The 15,822-nt window shown below is 34.7% G+C and overlaps 1 protein-coding gene across 4 annotated transcripts in view; it reads right to left on the bottom strand.

Annotated features, from left to right (window-relative positions):
• Window positions 1-325: 325 nt before the first annotated feature.
• The window catches only part of LOC101975928 (protein argonaute-3), a 121,011-nt gene continuing 105,514 nt past the window's right edge, over window positions 326-15,822 (bottom strand). For all 4 annotated transcript variants that reach the window (XM_078025915.1, XM_078025916.1, XM_021735531.3 and 1 more), the window contains one exon: window positions 326-15,498. In XM_078025915.1, coding sequence (XP_077882041.1) covers window positions 15,390-15,498 — 109 coding nt within the window. In that variant the 3' untranslated portion in view covers window positions 326-15,389. The remainder of the gene's footprint in view (window positions 15,499-15,822) is intronic.

Here is a 15,822-nt window from a genome sequence, read left to right as displayed (position 1 = left end):
CCATGTTTCCTACCACCTGCATGATTTGAATTGATCTCAGTTTGGTGGGGAATCTCTTCACAACTTGAGCTCTATCCATATACCCAGCACTGTTAAATACTTTCCATGTAGTGTCTCATTTAATGCCCAACAGCTCTATTATATTATTTCACACTGGAAGAAATGGAGATTTAGAAGCATCAAGAAACTTGCCCAGAATGTCATATAGTCAAGGTTTGAATGCAGGACTTCAGGACTCTTTTAAAGCCTAATTCTTTCCATTGTCTCACACAGGTTCCCCTTACCCAGGTCTGAACAGCTGTAATGATGACCATACAATACCAAGTTTGGAGCAAAGCTTTTCTTTTTATTGCAGTTGTTAGTGGAAGTTACACTTTAAACTCAAGCTAAGCAACACTAAAATCATTATTTTTTTTATGAGTCAAGGATTAAAAACAAATACAACATAGAATTCTTCCATTATGCAGAATGTCAGAAAAAAGAGGAGTTTTTCTGTCATGGGACATTTTAGTGACAGTTTGGCTCAGAAGGAATCACGACTATTTATTTAACAAATTATTACAAGTGACTGAACTTTTTAAAAATTAGCTTCCTCAACCCTCCAAGTCTCATCCATAAAATTTTTTTGTAGTAATTTTTTTTGGAAGATAGTTTAACTGAAAGTAGAAAATTTACTACCAAATCTTAAATACTGAAAACAACACTTTTGTTTAAAAACTTTATTTGTCTTCTTATCATAATTACAGATAATCTTCAAGGGTAAAAATGACAGCCAAATCCATAGCCTGGCCCCCAAGTACACAGTGATAGGATTCAGCATTTGGTTTTCCTAATCATACAGTAATTATGTATATATTGTAGACTTGCTTTCCCATCCACTTCTAAAAAGTTCCAATTCCTCTTAAAATGTAGACAAGTTTAGGATCATTCCATACCTCATCTGGCCCCACAGCACGTTACAGATGCAGACTCACTTCCTGGTCTTAACTGATGGTGCTGTATAACCATACAACTAAAAAGGCAGCTTACAAACATTTTGAAATTATGCAGTCTTTAAATATTATAATTAATTGTTCTTACTTATGAAAAGCCAACGAAAATTATAAGGCTAGGCCAGGCATAAGACAGAGCTGCAACAGGTAGGGAAGATGAGGAAGGAGGCTTGAGAGTCCCATCATTTTGCCTTCATATCAGTAGAAATATTTGGCAAGAATATTTAGTGTGAAAAAGGTGGATGGAGAAAGAGGTTATTCTGAGTTTATGTAGTAATTCAGTTTCAAAACATACTATTATAAGACCCCCCGAAATAGTAGTTCACATCTGCAATACAAATAGGCACACACGGTCAAGATGATTAAAAAGGAAAATTTAAAAGGCTACTTGTCCATCTGCAAGTGGCTCCACCCTCCCCACATGTCCTATATTTACATTTTACTCTTCAGAAAAGCCTCTTTAAAAAGAATGCTATCATCCTCCATTATTTAAGGTTTTTTAAAAAAGCAGCAGTTATCTAAAGTGAGAGCAGTTGGTAATGCTTTTGGGTGTGCATTTGTGTGTGCATGGTGTACAATAAAAATGCTCTCTAGAGTGAGAAGATTACAATGAATGGTCCTATTGCATTTTTAGTTTCCCAAACACTAAAGAAATAACATCTTATTATTTCCATATAAATTTAAGTAATAGTGTTCTAAACAAAATATTTACATATACGTACATACACACACCACTGCTTTTCCACAACCTACAAATGCATCCATACACTGTCCATACAAATGATCTTTATTCAGAACATATAGTAATATTTTTATGCATCCATACTGAAGAGAGACATTGAAGCTACTCAGTATAGCAAAAGCTGTTGAATAGTATTCCTGATCTATCAACATTAGCTATCTCACTGCAGAAGATGTACTTTTGTTCATTTTTCAAGCATAAAACTCCCCAACTCTTCATCTCCAGTACTTGAAACTCCCATTGTCCTATAAAACTAATCACAGATATCACCTTCTAGCAATGAGTTACAAAAGTCCAACTGCCTGCAGCAAGGAAGGCTGTATCTACAGAGATAAGCCTAAATGCTAAATGTGTCCTTACCCTGTGTACCAAAAATGCATCCTTTTTTCTTTAAAAAAAAAAAATCTTGTCCCTTGCAAGAAGGAATTACTTACATCTGCAGTGATGTGCCCTTTGTAATTTCCTAGAAACAGGATCCCACTCCCCACAAAGAAAAGCATAACCTGTTGAAATGTAAGGCCCTGCCCATGATCCATGGATAACTGGATCAGAAACCTGATATCACCAATAGGTGATAAGAATTAAATTAACAGAAAGAAAAAATGGTTCACTATATATATATATATATTTTAACTTTCACAGATATGTGATGATTGGAATTTTTAGAGTAAAGCAAAGTTCAATTCTGCAAAGCAAAAAATAAAGTTAGCACACTTTCTTTCTTAAAACAGACCCTCTATTCCAAAGAAAGGTACTGAAAATCTGCCAAGAAACAAAAGGAAAACCATCTGGTCCTACAACAGCCCGTGAGGTCACCATGTAGCAAAAGTGCCTGAAGACAACAGGCCAAGTTGATATTTGAGTCTCTGATGGTCTCACCACATCTCTAACTCAAAATGCAATTGCAGCTGCCATAGCACCACTATAAGGAATTTGGTTTTTGAAAAGCTATGCTTTTGCCAAGGATGATTACAAAGAAAAATTCAGTGTGTGTGCTGGGTAACTGGCAGAGAAGAAACAGAACAGGACACATTTATAAGGGAACGCCAGACTATGATAAGGCCTATGTTTCTCTTATATGTTTCATAAAATGATCCATGTTAAAGACACTTTCACAGAGGCAAACTGGAAAGGAACCATTTGTAACCTTTGTACACTATTCTATCATGAATTTCGGAGAAGCTATTCTTCTGGAGATCCCAAACATTTTCATGAACATCATCTTATACTCACAACAATTTAGTGAGGTAGGTGAGGGCAGGTATTATCACTATCATTTACCAGGGGAAATAGGCACATGAGATTAAGGAAATTGCTTGCCAAAGCACACAGCACATCAGTGGTACAACTATGATAAAATTCTAAGTAAAGGCATAAGATCCCCATAGCTTTTTTTCCTAATTGTGATATTCTATTTTTATTTATTTTTTAATTTTTGCGGTGCTGGAGATTAAACCCCTGGCTTCACATGTGCTAGGCAAGCAATTCTACCACTGAGCTATACCCCCAGCATACAACTATCACCTTTTAAATGTTTCTGCTTTTGAAAATACTTCAGGCATTCTCCTTTACAGCTCAGGCATGACTAAGAAACGGGTTGAGTACCTCTACAACTGAAGTCAGAATATGCAAATTAAGAGGAATGAATAGGCTAAATAGTGATTCATTCAATATAATTCATATACATTTAAGAAGTAATATATCAGAATAAAAGTCATGAACTTTTAAAAGTTTGAATTGGGGAAAGATTTATTAAAAGCATAAACTAGCCTGCCACAGTGGCATAGACCTGACATCCCAGCTACTTGGGAGGCTGAGACAGGAAGGTCCTAAGTTCAAGGCCAGTCTTGACAATTTGGTAAGACCCTGTGTCAAAATGAAAATAAAAAGGGCTAGGGATGTAGCTCAGTGATAAGAGTACCCCTGGGTTCAACCTCAAGTTCTGAAAAAGAATTGAGAATAATTTTATCACTTTGCTATAAAATATTATATTCTGGATAAATTCTCTCACATTATCACTATAGCTAGCAAAAAAACATATGGCTAGAGACAATACCTGCAGCATTAATACTTTCAATCTTTTTTAAAAATTTTAACTGAGTTAGAATTTCTTTTTATCTATATTAACTATGGTTACATGTTAATGATTCTTATTATGTCTTTGTTTTACATTTTGCCCCTTTTATGTTTAACTGTGTATGTCTATGTGAGTGTATATGAGGGGAGAGACAAAGAACTTTATGATTCATAAATGGCATTAAAAACACTGATAGTATCACAACTAAGAATGGTGGTACTTAAATAAACCAACACACCTGCAATCCCAGTGACTCAGGAGGCTGAGGCTAAGGATCCCAAGTTCAAGGCCAGCCTGGACAACCTTGTGAGATCCTGTCTCAAAATAAAAAAATAAAAGCACTAGGAATTAGCTCAGAGGTAGAGCACTCCTGGGTTCAATCCCCAGTGCCGGGAAACAAACAAAAATGCTAAAACATTCTATGAAGTTATAACTCCTGGTGTGTGATCCCCCTTCCCAGAGTATTTTAAAGACCTATAGTAGAATTCCACATAAACTGCCTCTAAATCCTTTTTCTTCTCTCCTTTTTTTTCCCTCTAAAGAGAAAGAAGATGTTGCAGCCTGGGCTAAACCATGAGAAAGCTCCTGGAAAACTTTAGAGAATCTTGGCAGGATAAACTAGTGGAATACAGTTAGTGCCTGCTGTTCCTGGTTTTGTACTTTCGTGTTTTTTAATTTTTGGATCCTGGGATAGAACCCAGGTCCTCTGACATGCTAATAAGCACATGCTTTACCATTAAGCTGTACTTCCAGTCCCCTAAATTTCTGGTTTTTAAATTTGAAAAAGAACACATGCACATTTGCAGGGTCATCATCCATAACATGAGATCATTCCCAGTCTGTGAAACAGGGAGATATTTGCAATTAATTACCACTGGAAATCAAGTTTGTTGCTTCTAAAACCAAAGTTTACTCTTGTTAATTCCCTGGGACCAAACTGTATCCATTAGCCTGATGGGACTGTTGACCCCAAAATTCCTTCTTTTTTTGGAGTACCAAGAATTGAACTCAGGGATGCTCAACCACTGAGCCACATCCCCAGCCCTATTTTGTATTTTATTTAGAGACAGGGTCTCACTGAGTTGCTTAGTGTTTTGCTTTTGCAGAGGCTGCCTTTGAACTTGCGATCCTCCTACCTCAGTCTCCCAAGCTACTGAGATTACAGGCGTGCACCACTGTGTGTGGCCCCAAATTCCTTCTTCATTACATCCTACCAGTATTTCCCCAGACCCTTTGCCAGAAACACTTTTTATCTAGGTAAGACTTCCTTGTCTGGAAAGGCCCAGACTGCTGTTTTCTAAAGAAAGAAGGAGAGTGGGAAGCTACATTGAGAGTGATGCCATAGTTCTACCTGAGGATAAGTATTTCATTTAATCCTTCACAATAATTCAGAAGCACCTTCTAAGACTTATCTAACTTGCCCATACCAGATGCAGCTCTGGGTCTAGGACACCACTTAACACAGGTAGAGTTCAGAAGCGCTCTTCTTAGGTCTCTTTTATTGGTCCACATAGCAAGAGTCGCTTTATTAATATGTGGGTGTGAGGCAAATATTAAACAACTGTAAGGTTTCTGTCCAAGAATTCCAGGAAAGAAACCTCCTTATTCCTCCTCACTACATACTCACACAATTCCACTAGTCTGTTTCTTTACAAAGGCCCTGTCTTCACAGATTTTTTTTTTTTTTTTTTTTTGGTCACAGATTCTTATAATAGAGAAAGGTAGAATCACATATGCAACATTTTTACAGAAAGAGTCTTTCCTTCTTTGGTTTGAAAAGACTATTAAAGAGCTAAATTCAGGGATTGTTTGTTCTTCCAACCGAAAGTCATGAAGTAAAGATGAAAGTTTTATACACTAAACATCAAACTAATTTCCCTCTCTAGTTTTTGCTGCAGCCTCTTAAATGTCAAACATAAAGTTACAGATGTCCACACAGTCAATTTCTGGAAAGAATACAACAAATGCAAAGTTCTAATGACCAACTTTCCCATCTGTTTTCTACTCATGAGACTTTTCATGGCAGTTCTTTTTTTTGGATCGCCTCTTACTTCACAAATACTTCTTTCTGAAGAGGCGAGATTCAAATATAAACAAGCCTTACAATACTTCCCTCTGTTTATACAGTACTGAGGCCAGGTATGTGGATTTATGAAGCCAACCAGTTAAAATAAGCTCTGTGTGCCAGGGTTCCCATGAACTTGCGGAAGGAAAAGGGAAAATATAGGAATAGAGTAATTCGTCCACCAAAATTATGTACCTGTCAACCTAATACAATGTGAAATGTAATAAATAAAACTATTGAAATTATAAGTGCAATCAATATCTTTAAAAGGGCAACTTATGCTTGCAGAAAAATATGTCTGCTTGAAACATATTTAGTTTTTACTTACTAGTAACAAATTCCTATAATGAGTCCCAATCTTCAATGAGTACTTGATGTGGGGGTGAAGGAAATAACTCAGAGTAGTATATTATAAAGTAAATTATGTAACTAAGAAAAAGACAAAAGAAATGATATGCCGACTCATCTTAAGCTGTAACATTTTATATAATATAAAAATAAAATTTTCCCATTTATAATTCCAGGAAACTTTCCCATTTCCCTCCCTCTCTCAGTGGAAGAATAGAATAGAGTACAGTATAGTGTCATACATTGAGCCCCAATAGTTTGGAATTTAAAACTTAAGAGGTTGAGATAAAAGTTATCTTTTAAAAATTTTTTTGGTGGTGCTAGGGATGGAACTAGGGCCTCATGCATGTTAGGCAAGTGTTCTGCCAGTGAGCTACACCCCTAGCCCAAAAGTTATCTTTTAATTTCTTAGAGAAAAAAAAATTTCCTTACCAAGCAAACTCATAGTGCAAAAATACAATGAAAATATTTTACCTTCTTAAAGGAATGTACTCTTCTCATGCACTTTATTAAAAAAAATTATATGCCAATAGAAATAATGTTGATTTATTCAATAGGAATCTGGAGTGAGTATATATGTTTGAAATTAATACTCTATAATCATTTTTTTCATTGCTTTCTGATTAATTCACATTCATACATTACTAGTAAAAACTTTAATTAGCTGAAATACTCTACAGAATCAGGTTATATCCATGACACTCTCTGGCTATGTAAACTGGTACTCAGGAGTTGAATCAACTTTTTTTGAGGGGGACTGGAGATTGAACCCAGGGGGTGCTTTACCACTGACTGATGACTGACTTATCCAGCCTTTTTAAAAATTTTGAGACAGAATCTTCCTAAATTGCCTCTAACTTGTGTCCTCCTACCTCAGCCTCCCCAGGTGCTGGGATTATAGGCATGTGGCACCACAACTGTTTGAATTAACTTTAAAAGTATGCTAGGAAGCAGGGCACAGTGGTGCACGCCTGTAATCCCAGTGGCTTGGGAGTGAGGCAGGAGGATCACAAGTTTAAAGCCAGCCCCAGCAATTTAGCAAGGCGCTACTCAACTCAATGAGACTCTGTCTCTAATAAAAAATACAAAATAGGGCTACGGATGTGGCTCAGTGGTCTAGTGCCCCGAAGTTCAATCCCCAGAATCCCTTCCCACAACAACAAAAAAACAAGTATGCTAGGAGCCAGGCACCTACCCATAATCCTAGTGACTGTGGAGGCCCAGACAAGGGGATTCCAAATTCTAGGCCATCCTCAGCAATATAGCAAGGCCCTTAATAACTTAGCAAGGCTATCTCAAAATAAAAAAAAAGAAGCTGGGGATATAGTTCAGTGGTAAAGCACTCCTGGGTTAAATTCTCGGTACTAAGCAGGGAAAGAAAGTATGCTAGGAAAAGAAAGGAGTTATAAATCTTCCATATAATTATGGAGGAAAAAATTCCATTTCAAAGTCAATTATAAATTACTTCAGGATCATCTGCTATTTATTTTCCTGACCTATAAAAATGATATCATAATCTTAATGCTGAAAATGTACCTGAAGTTAAAAAAAGAAATTAAACAATGAATTATTCAACAACTTTTCCAAAAACTGCAAACAAGTAAATAAATCCAACATGTTAGTGTTAGTTTACTACTAAGAAAAAAGAAATAAGATCTAAAAGCCCCACTTCCCCTCCACACATAGAAATCTACCTAAAGACTGTCTTTAATGCCCACTATATAAATAACGTTAAAAAGTCTAAGTTATAAAATAATGTTAATGGTTTTATTGGTAAAAATCCAAACTCTAAATTAGTAGTTTGTTTGGTATATTAACACACCATCTTAATTTTTGCTAATATTACAAAGAAAGAGGAAAGCTAGAAATATCTATAAAAATAAAGTACCTTAAACCAACATTGAAGCAAAATGTAAAGGTTGCACAAATTGCCAATAAATATAATCATCACAATAGAAAAATTAATCTTAAAAAAATAAACTCATAATTGCTATTAAGACATTATAAAAATGAAAAAGTTTAATGTGCATGTATATTTGCAAAGACACAATACACTCCAAATGGTCAGTGTTATTTTACTGTCATTACATAATGCAGCATATAAAGTTACTGAGGTGTGTATTTATGTTTATTTTTAGTCTGCTTATTTTATGGAGGAATGCTCACCAAATTCACCAGAACTTGTTAAGTAATAATTTACTGCTGTTTACTGCTTCTTAATACAGGGGAAAATTGGTTTCTGTTAGATTACCAGATTTCTAGTAAGTATAAATGGTCCTTCTATTTTCCTTTCTTTTGCTTATCTCCTCCAAAGCCCCAATTTGCACATGTGTGAATACACATACAGTGTGTGTGTGTGTTTGTGTGTGTGTGTGTGTATTTTTTTCCTTTTTACAGTGCCCGGGAGAATGTACCCAGGGACTCAAGCATGCTCAATATGCATTCTACAAATGAGTTCTACCACTGACCTATATCCCCAGTCCCATGTTCTATTTTTAAATAACTTATCATCATGTCCTTTTAAATGTACTGTAGTCATTTTTCATGGTTCCCCCACCTTAGGTGCAGTGGGGTGGAGAGAAAGAATTTTTAGTGCAGAGCTGGGATGTAGCTCAGTGGCAAAGCACTTGCCTAGCATATTCAAGATCCTGAGTTCAAACCCCAGTACCACAAACAAACCAACAACAACAACAACAAAAACCCCAAAACCCACATACACAAAAAAACCCCACAAAAAACAAAAACAACAAAAACAAAACAAAAGACCCAAACCCAAACAAACAAAGCCAAAAAACAAAACAAACATCCACTTCAGTGTCAAAAAAAAAAAAAGAAAATTTCCCTAGAGACATAATCATTTTGCTTGCTTTCTTAAACTGATCTCAATGATGACTTAGCTCTCCCTGTATAAGCATTCTTCCTTAATAATGATAATTAGAAAAGGTTACAGCTAGCAATCTATGCTGAAAAAAATGGAAAGATAGCCTATGACATATAATTCCCGGCAGGGTTCTTTTCCTTAGGATATTTGCTACAATACTCATCGTCTTAGTAAGAAGTTAAGTAGATGTGCTGTTTTATATGCATTATAGGTTACCTTAAACACAGGTGAGAATTAAAAGGGTTAATCTGTTAAAATTTTTGTTTTCAAATTTACATGATAAATTTAGTGAGCATTTACCTACATATTTTTCTGCATAAAAGCATTCCTTGTTCCCATGACCAGATTTAGGACAATGAATAACATTATTTATATGAAACTGTCATACTCTTGAAGTTCTAAAATAATTTGTCTTCCAAATTTTTAGTGTCATGAGAACTGAAAAATAAAATTCTACAGCACCATCTTCAGAAAAGGCACTTTCTAAGAACCGCCTTGTTTTAAAAAATGATTTAAAAATTCAATTCAGAGTCTACTAAAGAATATCTTTGCTTTACTGAGACTATAACATAGCTATATTAGATTTTGGTTACCTCAGACATTGGTTTCAAAAAGGAAGGGAGCCCAATAGGGTAGGGTTTGTCATGGGTAAATTTCAACCCTCCATATTAAATTTATTATTTTTCTATCTTTAATTCAAATAAAAATTATTAACAAAAAGATCTTGGAGATTTAAACAACAGTGTAAAAATTTAGAGCACTGTTTTTGATGGGTAAAGGAAAAAATTTTAAGCTAGCAGCAGATAATAGTAGAATAAGCCTTGACTATTAAAAATGAAATACTGTAAATTATAAATTTAAATGTACCATTTTTAAAAGTAGGAAAAAAGTAAAAATATTTTTCCCTTTATGAGATCTATCTCTTTCACTCTCCCCAGCCCTATCCCCTTTCTGGGACTTAACTTTTCATTCATTAATCACAGTACCATTTCTAATATTGTCACTGAACAAGAATGTTCCCAGTATAAACAGAAATTTTAAAAATCCCCTTTAATTTTTTTTGAAAATTATATGAATTCTGTAATGATTTTTACAATCTATGCTTGGCCTAATTTTTGATTTCTATAGCTCACAAAGGCGCTTTATAAGATCAAATGAGAGGGAAATAGCAAAACAAAGACACACCCTAAATCAGGGTGACACCACCTCACTTGATATAAAGTTCCCAAATTATTACTATTGAAGCTTTTATATATCCACAAATTCTCAAAAAGAACTAACAATCTGTATGGATAAAAAAGCTGAAATAGGGGCTGGGGATGTGGCTCAAGCGGTAGCGCGCTCGCCTGGCATGCGTGTGACCCGGGTTGGATCCTCAGCACCACATACCAACAAAGATGTTGTGTCCGCCTAGAACTAAAAAATAAATATTAAAAAATTCTCTCTCTCTCTCTCTCCCTTCTCTCATTCTCTTAAAAAAAATATCTGTTATTCTTATTAAAAAAAAAAAAAAAAAAAGCTGAAATAGCGTGGTGGTGCACCTACCACGGGTGTAATCCCAGCAGCTCGGGAGGCTGAGACAGGAGGATCAAGAGTTCAAAGCCAACCTCAGCAATGGTGAGGTGCTAAGTAAGCAACTCAGTGAGATCCTGTCTCTAAATAAAATACAAAATAGGGCTGGGGATGTGGCTCAGTGGTCAAGTGCCCCTGAGTTTAATCCCCAGTATTCCCTCCCCCATGAAAAAAAAAAAAGCTGAAATAAAGATGCTGGACTAATTATATCTTTTTGCAGCTTGATGAGCTCATATAATTTAAGTGGCAAGGTACTGTTAAGGGCAGTCTTTTTTTTCTTCATTAGGAGAAAATCTAAGAGGATGATTTAGGTAAACATTTAACTCAGATTTAATGACACAATGAAAATTATGCAGAGTTGTCAGTTATATTATCAAGTTTCCGATAGGAAGACTACAAAATGTTCTAGCCATGTCCAAACGGCTATTGAATTTCATAAAAATCACTGCCCTCCACAAAGTCATGAGCCTCTGAAAAGATCCACCCATTTCTTGATGTCTATTCTGGAATTCAGATTTACTATTGGCAAAGAGTGCTTGCTCACTTCTTTCTCTGATGCTGGGATCCTCTGCCAGCCCTTTCTACAAAGTAGTATCTCAGCTTTTATTTCCCTAAGCATATGATAAGTCTTGTCATGATTCCCAATCAGTCATGTTTGTCATCCTGAAATCCATCAGAGAAGATACAAGTCAACATTAGGTCACGGTGGATCACAAAGGATCTAGTTTGGAAAACTCCCATTGGTCTAGAAGACTGGATACAGATGAATCTTTGTTGAGGGGCCTTCCCAAACACCCAGTCCATGCCCACTAGAATTTATTCTACACTCTCTTCTAAGCAGAGAAATAAATTAATAGGTTATAAATAAGAATATTTTCATGGAACTTGTTATATAGTTTTTCCAAGAAACTTATTAAAAGGTAACTATTAAAAAAGGGCATCTGTATTTCTGTGAAAATGTGCCAAAAACCAGTACTGAGGAGGCTGAGGTACCCTTTTTCAAAGTATAAAAGTAAAAATCTATGTGTCTAAAACAGGGATATTCTAATAATAAATTGAAACTAAAATGGCAGCACCCTGTGTTACCTTGATATCTCATGTCCTCAAATCTTAGAAAAACAACAAAAAGGATTTAACAGTAGCCTTGAATCCTGCTCATCTCCTTATTGTTTAGTGCAGTAAATGTTGACTGGAATAAATATAGCAGCTACAGTATTATAAATGTGTGGTCCTCAATGCCAGTAATGTGATACTGTAATATAATAACATACATAGGGCACTTTACATAGACAACTTTACCATCAATAATATATATTAAATTTCTAACTATTCTGTTTTTTGTTTGTGGTACTGGGATTGAGCCTAGGGCCTTGCACATGCTCAGCAAGTACTGTACCACTGAGTCCAAACTCATAATTCTTCACATAAAATCATTATATCAGTTTCTGTGACTGACATTTTAAAGTCACTCTCATGAGATACAAAACAGAAAACAGCAGATCAAAATCAACATTCATCATAGAGTTAAAGAATAAGTGCAAGGGTAGAAACGTCACTGTGAGTTTCATGTTTTTTTTTTTTTTTTAAACAGAAAAGATTAGGAATTCTATCCAGAGTGCAAAAATAACTAGAACAGTTTTCAAGAGGTGACTGCCACTTAGTCTTATATCTTAAAATTCAAAGCACAGGTTTCTTATAATTAAGTTTGGTATACCAACTTATTAGTAAGCAAAATAGAAATTTACTAGACATATTCTTCCAAGTTAAGAATCTTAAACCAGCAATGCTGAATAATTTAAGAGCACTCTAAAAAATAAATCATTCAAAAGGTAAAACTTTATATTTTAGAAAAAATATTTCTCCTCTTAAAAAAGTCCTTCCAAATAGATTTAAATTAAGGGCTTCACTTTAGCCAATGTGAGCCTAAGTAACTGAAAATTAGGTAAAGTAGTAAACAGGGACATGGTATCCACAGTTGCTCCCTAAAGTCTCTCACATGAATATGTACAGATGCCACAGACAAAGGAAGATGGTTTTATTTATATTAAGCAAGCATAAACCAAGTTTTTACATTTAGGATATACTATTTTCTTTTCTTTCCTATGTTCTTGACTATATTCATGAAACTTCAATATAAAAAAACAGCCAGGTGTGGTGCATACCTGTAGTCCCAGCTACTGGGAAGGCTCAGGTGGGAGGATTACATGAGCCTCTGGGTTTGAAACCAGTCTGGGCCACACAGTGAGACCCTGTCTCAAGAAACAAACCAAGACAAAACAAAAATTAAACAAACAAAAAACCCAAACACATTTTAAAAGAATTTTTTTGGAGAAGATGAGAGAAGGCTTGAAGAAAAAAAATGTATATACTATACAAATATTATCTTATGTAAAGTGCTTTGAAACAGTGTTGTAAATTGCATTTCAGATACTTCAAAATAATAATCATACAAAATACAGTACTTTTTTAGTTTTCTGGCAAAGGGACAAAAGACTTCATGCCTGTTGGAGGACATGGGCTCAGATTTTAGGCTCAAAATACAGTAAATTGGCAATAATAGTGGATTACAGGTGTGAGAAAAACTAAAGGTCTAAATCCATTAGTTTTCATATGCAGATGGAATTCTGAAAGGCTAACACCAATGCCCACTGGAAATGATCTGTAATACCTATACTTTGAACCAGTGTTAAAAAACAAAACAAAACAAAAACCCTCAAATGCAATTTTTATGAGTTACAAAGTGCAAAGCTCCCCTGACTCCAATATTACTGATAAACTTGGTTTTGAAAGATTAATAGTACTTTTTAAGTATCTTAAAGTGAAATCAATAAAACAAAAGTTCCGTAAAAAGTTTTCCTCACATTTCAGTATTTTAACTCATTAAAATGATCAATGTCTTAAATTCCTTTGTCACCATCACCTTAATTATGAAAAGAAAGTTACACTAGTGATAAATCAGCAGACAAATCTTTTAAAAATACCATTCTGTATATTCCTGATTCATTTTAGTAAGTAAAATGGGTACTTTGCCCGTATGATTCTTCAACAAACATGATCTATTTTCAAATAATTTAAAAATCTTTTAAATCTTAAGCTCTTCACTAAATCAAAGTTCAACTTTATTTCTGATATTCAAGGTCAGACTCATTTCAATAATTTTACTTCCTTCGTTTTCATTATAAATTTTAAAAGACATGCATTAAAATTGAAAATTACGAAACTTTCCTTCTGAAATTAAGGCTGGATTACTTTGCCCTTTTAAAATAATGAAGGTGCCTGTTTTTCCTACTATCCATTGTAAAGATGTCAAACAGACACAACTGTCCTTTAAAACTGCTTATTGCACTAAAAGATAGCAAAAACATGTTGTCGGTTCTTAAAATAAGCATGATTATATTTCTATAAAAGATGTTGCCAATACAGTTCTATAATTATTAAAGCACTATTCTAATAAATATAAAAGAAAAGGAAGCTGTACTTCAAAACACATACATATATGTTTATATATACACACATACATATATATAAAAATATATATATATGAAAATCACATTAAGGTATGAGAGGCAGCAAGTAAACTAGCAAAAAACAAAATGCACCCCTCCACAACAATCCCTTCTCTCTCTCTTTCTCTCCCCCCCCCCCACAATTTCAGAGGCCTCAACCCTACAGAGTTCCAATCTTTCAAAATATTTACCATTTATAAAAGATTTAAGGGATTTTCATGTGTAACTCATAGAAACAGGAGGTTTTAGAATTACATAACGCTTATCAGAGAGAAAAAGTGACAACTTCTGACAAGGTTTTATATTTATAGCAACTTCAACAAACTCACTAAAGAAAAGGAATCATTTGGGTTGCTACTGCTTATGTACACATTGCACAAATGGCAAATATAAGTTCAGAGCATGAGGGAGAGACACACACTCATACAAAATGCAGTATAAAGAGTTGAGGACTCAGAACTGTGTATGAGATAGAAGACAGGTAATAAGGTGTGCAAAATAAAATAGAAACCTACAATTTGCCATGCTTCACATTCAAATGAATCATTCATATGAACATCTGAATGTCACTGATAGCATTAATGAAAAAAATGTAGAAGAAGGCAAGGAAGGTAGAGAGGAAAATAAAGGTGGTAGTAAGGGAAGAAAAAAAGGGAAAGAAAGCTCCCCATTGGAATGAACTACAAAATATATACACAGACACATATATATCTATTATCTAGATTCAGATATATATGCTTTTGAAATATACATGTATATATTTTAAAAATACACAGACTCCTTTTACAAGAATATATGAACACACATTAATTTTTTTGCACACATAGTTGTGAACAATCATTTTGATTATTCGTATAGGTGTGTGTTTTTAAACCATCATTTACTTTTTCTTTACTTTTTTTTTTTTGCAAAGATAGTTGTGCTGCCAAGCAACTTGAGGTAAAGGCATTAAAAGGGTTAGACTATAAGAAGTGAAAACAAAACAATTGCGATACTTCCTACAGGAGACCGCACAAAAAGCAGCTGGCTGGTTTCATATTGCATAATGGTGCTGCGTTCCTCGATGAAGTAAACAATTTCCTTCTATCAACATAAGAAGCAGACATCCACACAGCACTGGCTTCTGTATGGCTGGAGGTGTCCCTACTCAATCAACTCACTCAAAACATACGTTATGTCGACGCATCTTTCAGTTCTTCCTTGGACTTAAGCAAAGTACATTGTGCGTAAGGTATCTTGGTGAATCTGTACAGCCTTGGCAAGAGCTTGTGGATCTCGCCCATTGCTCTGTCCTGAAACGTGGCTTCCTTCAGCACTATAAGAGAAGTGGCAATGAACATAAAAACAAACCTATTCTGATATAATAATTTTGAAAAATATTACTTTTAGAAAAATTTCAGAAATACTAAAAACTAAAGACTATCTGTAAAAAATAATAAATGCTGTGTCCATCACCCAATTTCAGTAATTAAGCTCAAGCATAATTTTGCTTTACTTCTCTTATTTCCCCAGAATTAGTTAGAAGCAAATCCTAAACATCATTTCATTTTCTCTCTCTCTCTCTCTCTCTCTGTGTATGTGTATCACTTTCTTTCCCTTATATTCTCCCCTTACTACCACCTTTATATATACATATCAC

Source organism: Ictidomys tridecemlineatus, chromosome 11 (assembly GCF_052094955.1).
Source record: "Ictidomys tridecemlineatus isolate mIctTri1 chromosome 11, mIctTri1.hap1, whole genome shotgun sequence".
In the NCBI taxonomy this organism is placed as follows: domain Eukaryota; kingdom Metazoa; phylum Chordata; class Mammalia; order Rodentia; family Sciuridae; genus Ictidomys; species Ictidomys tridecemlineatus.
This window is presented reverse-complemented; position numbering and strand designations above follow the sequence as displayed.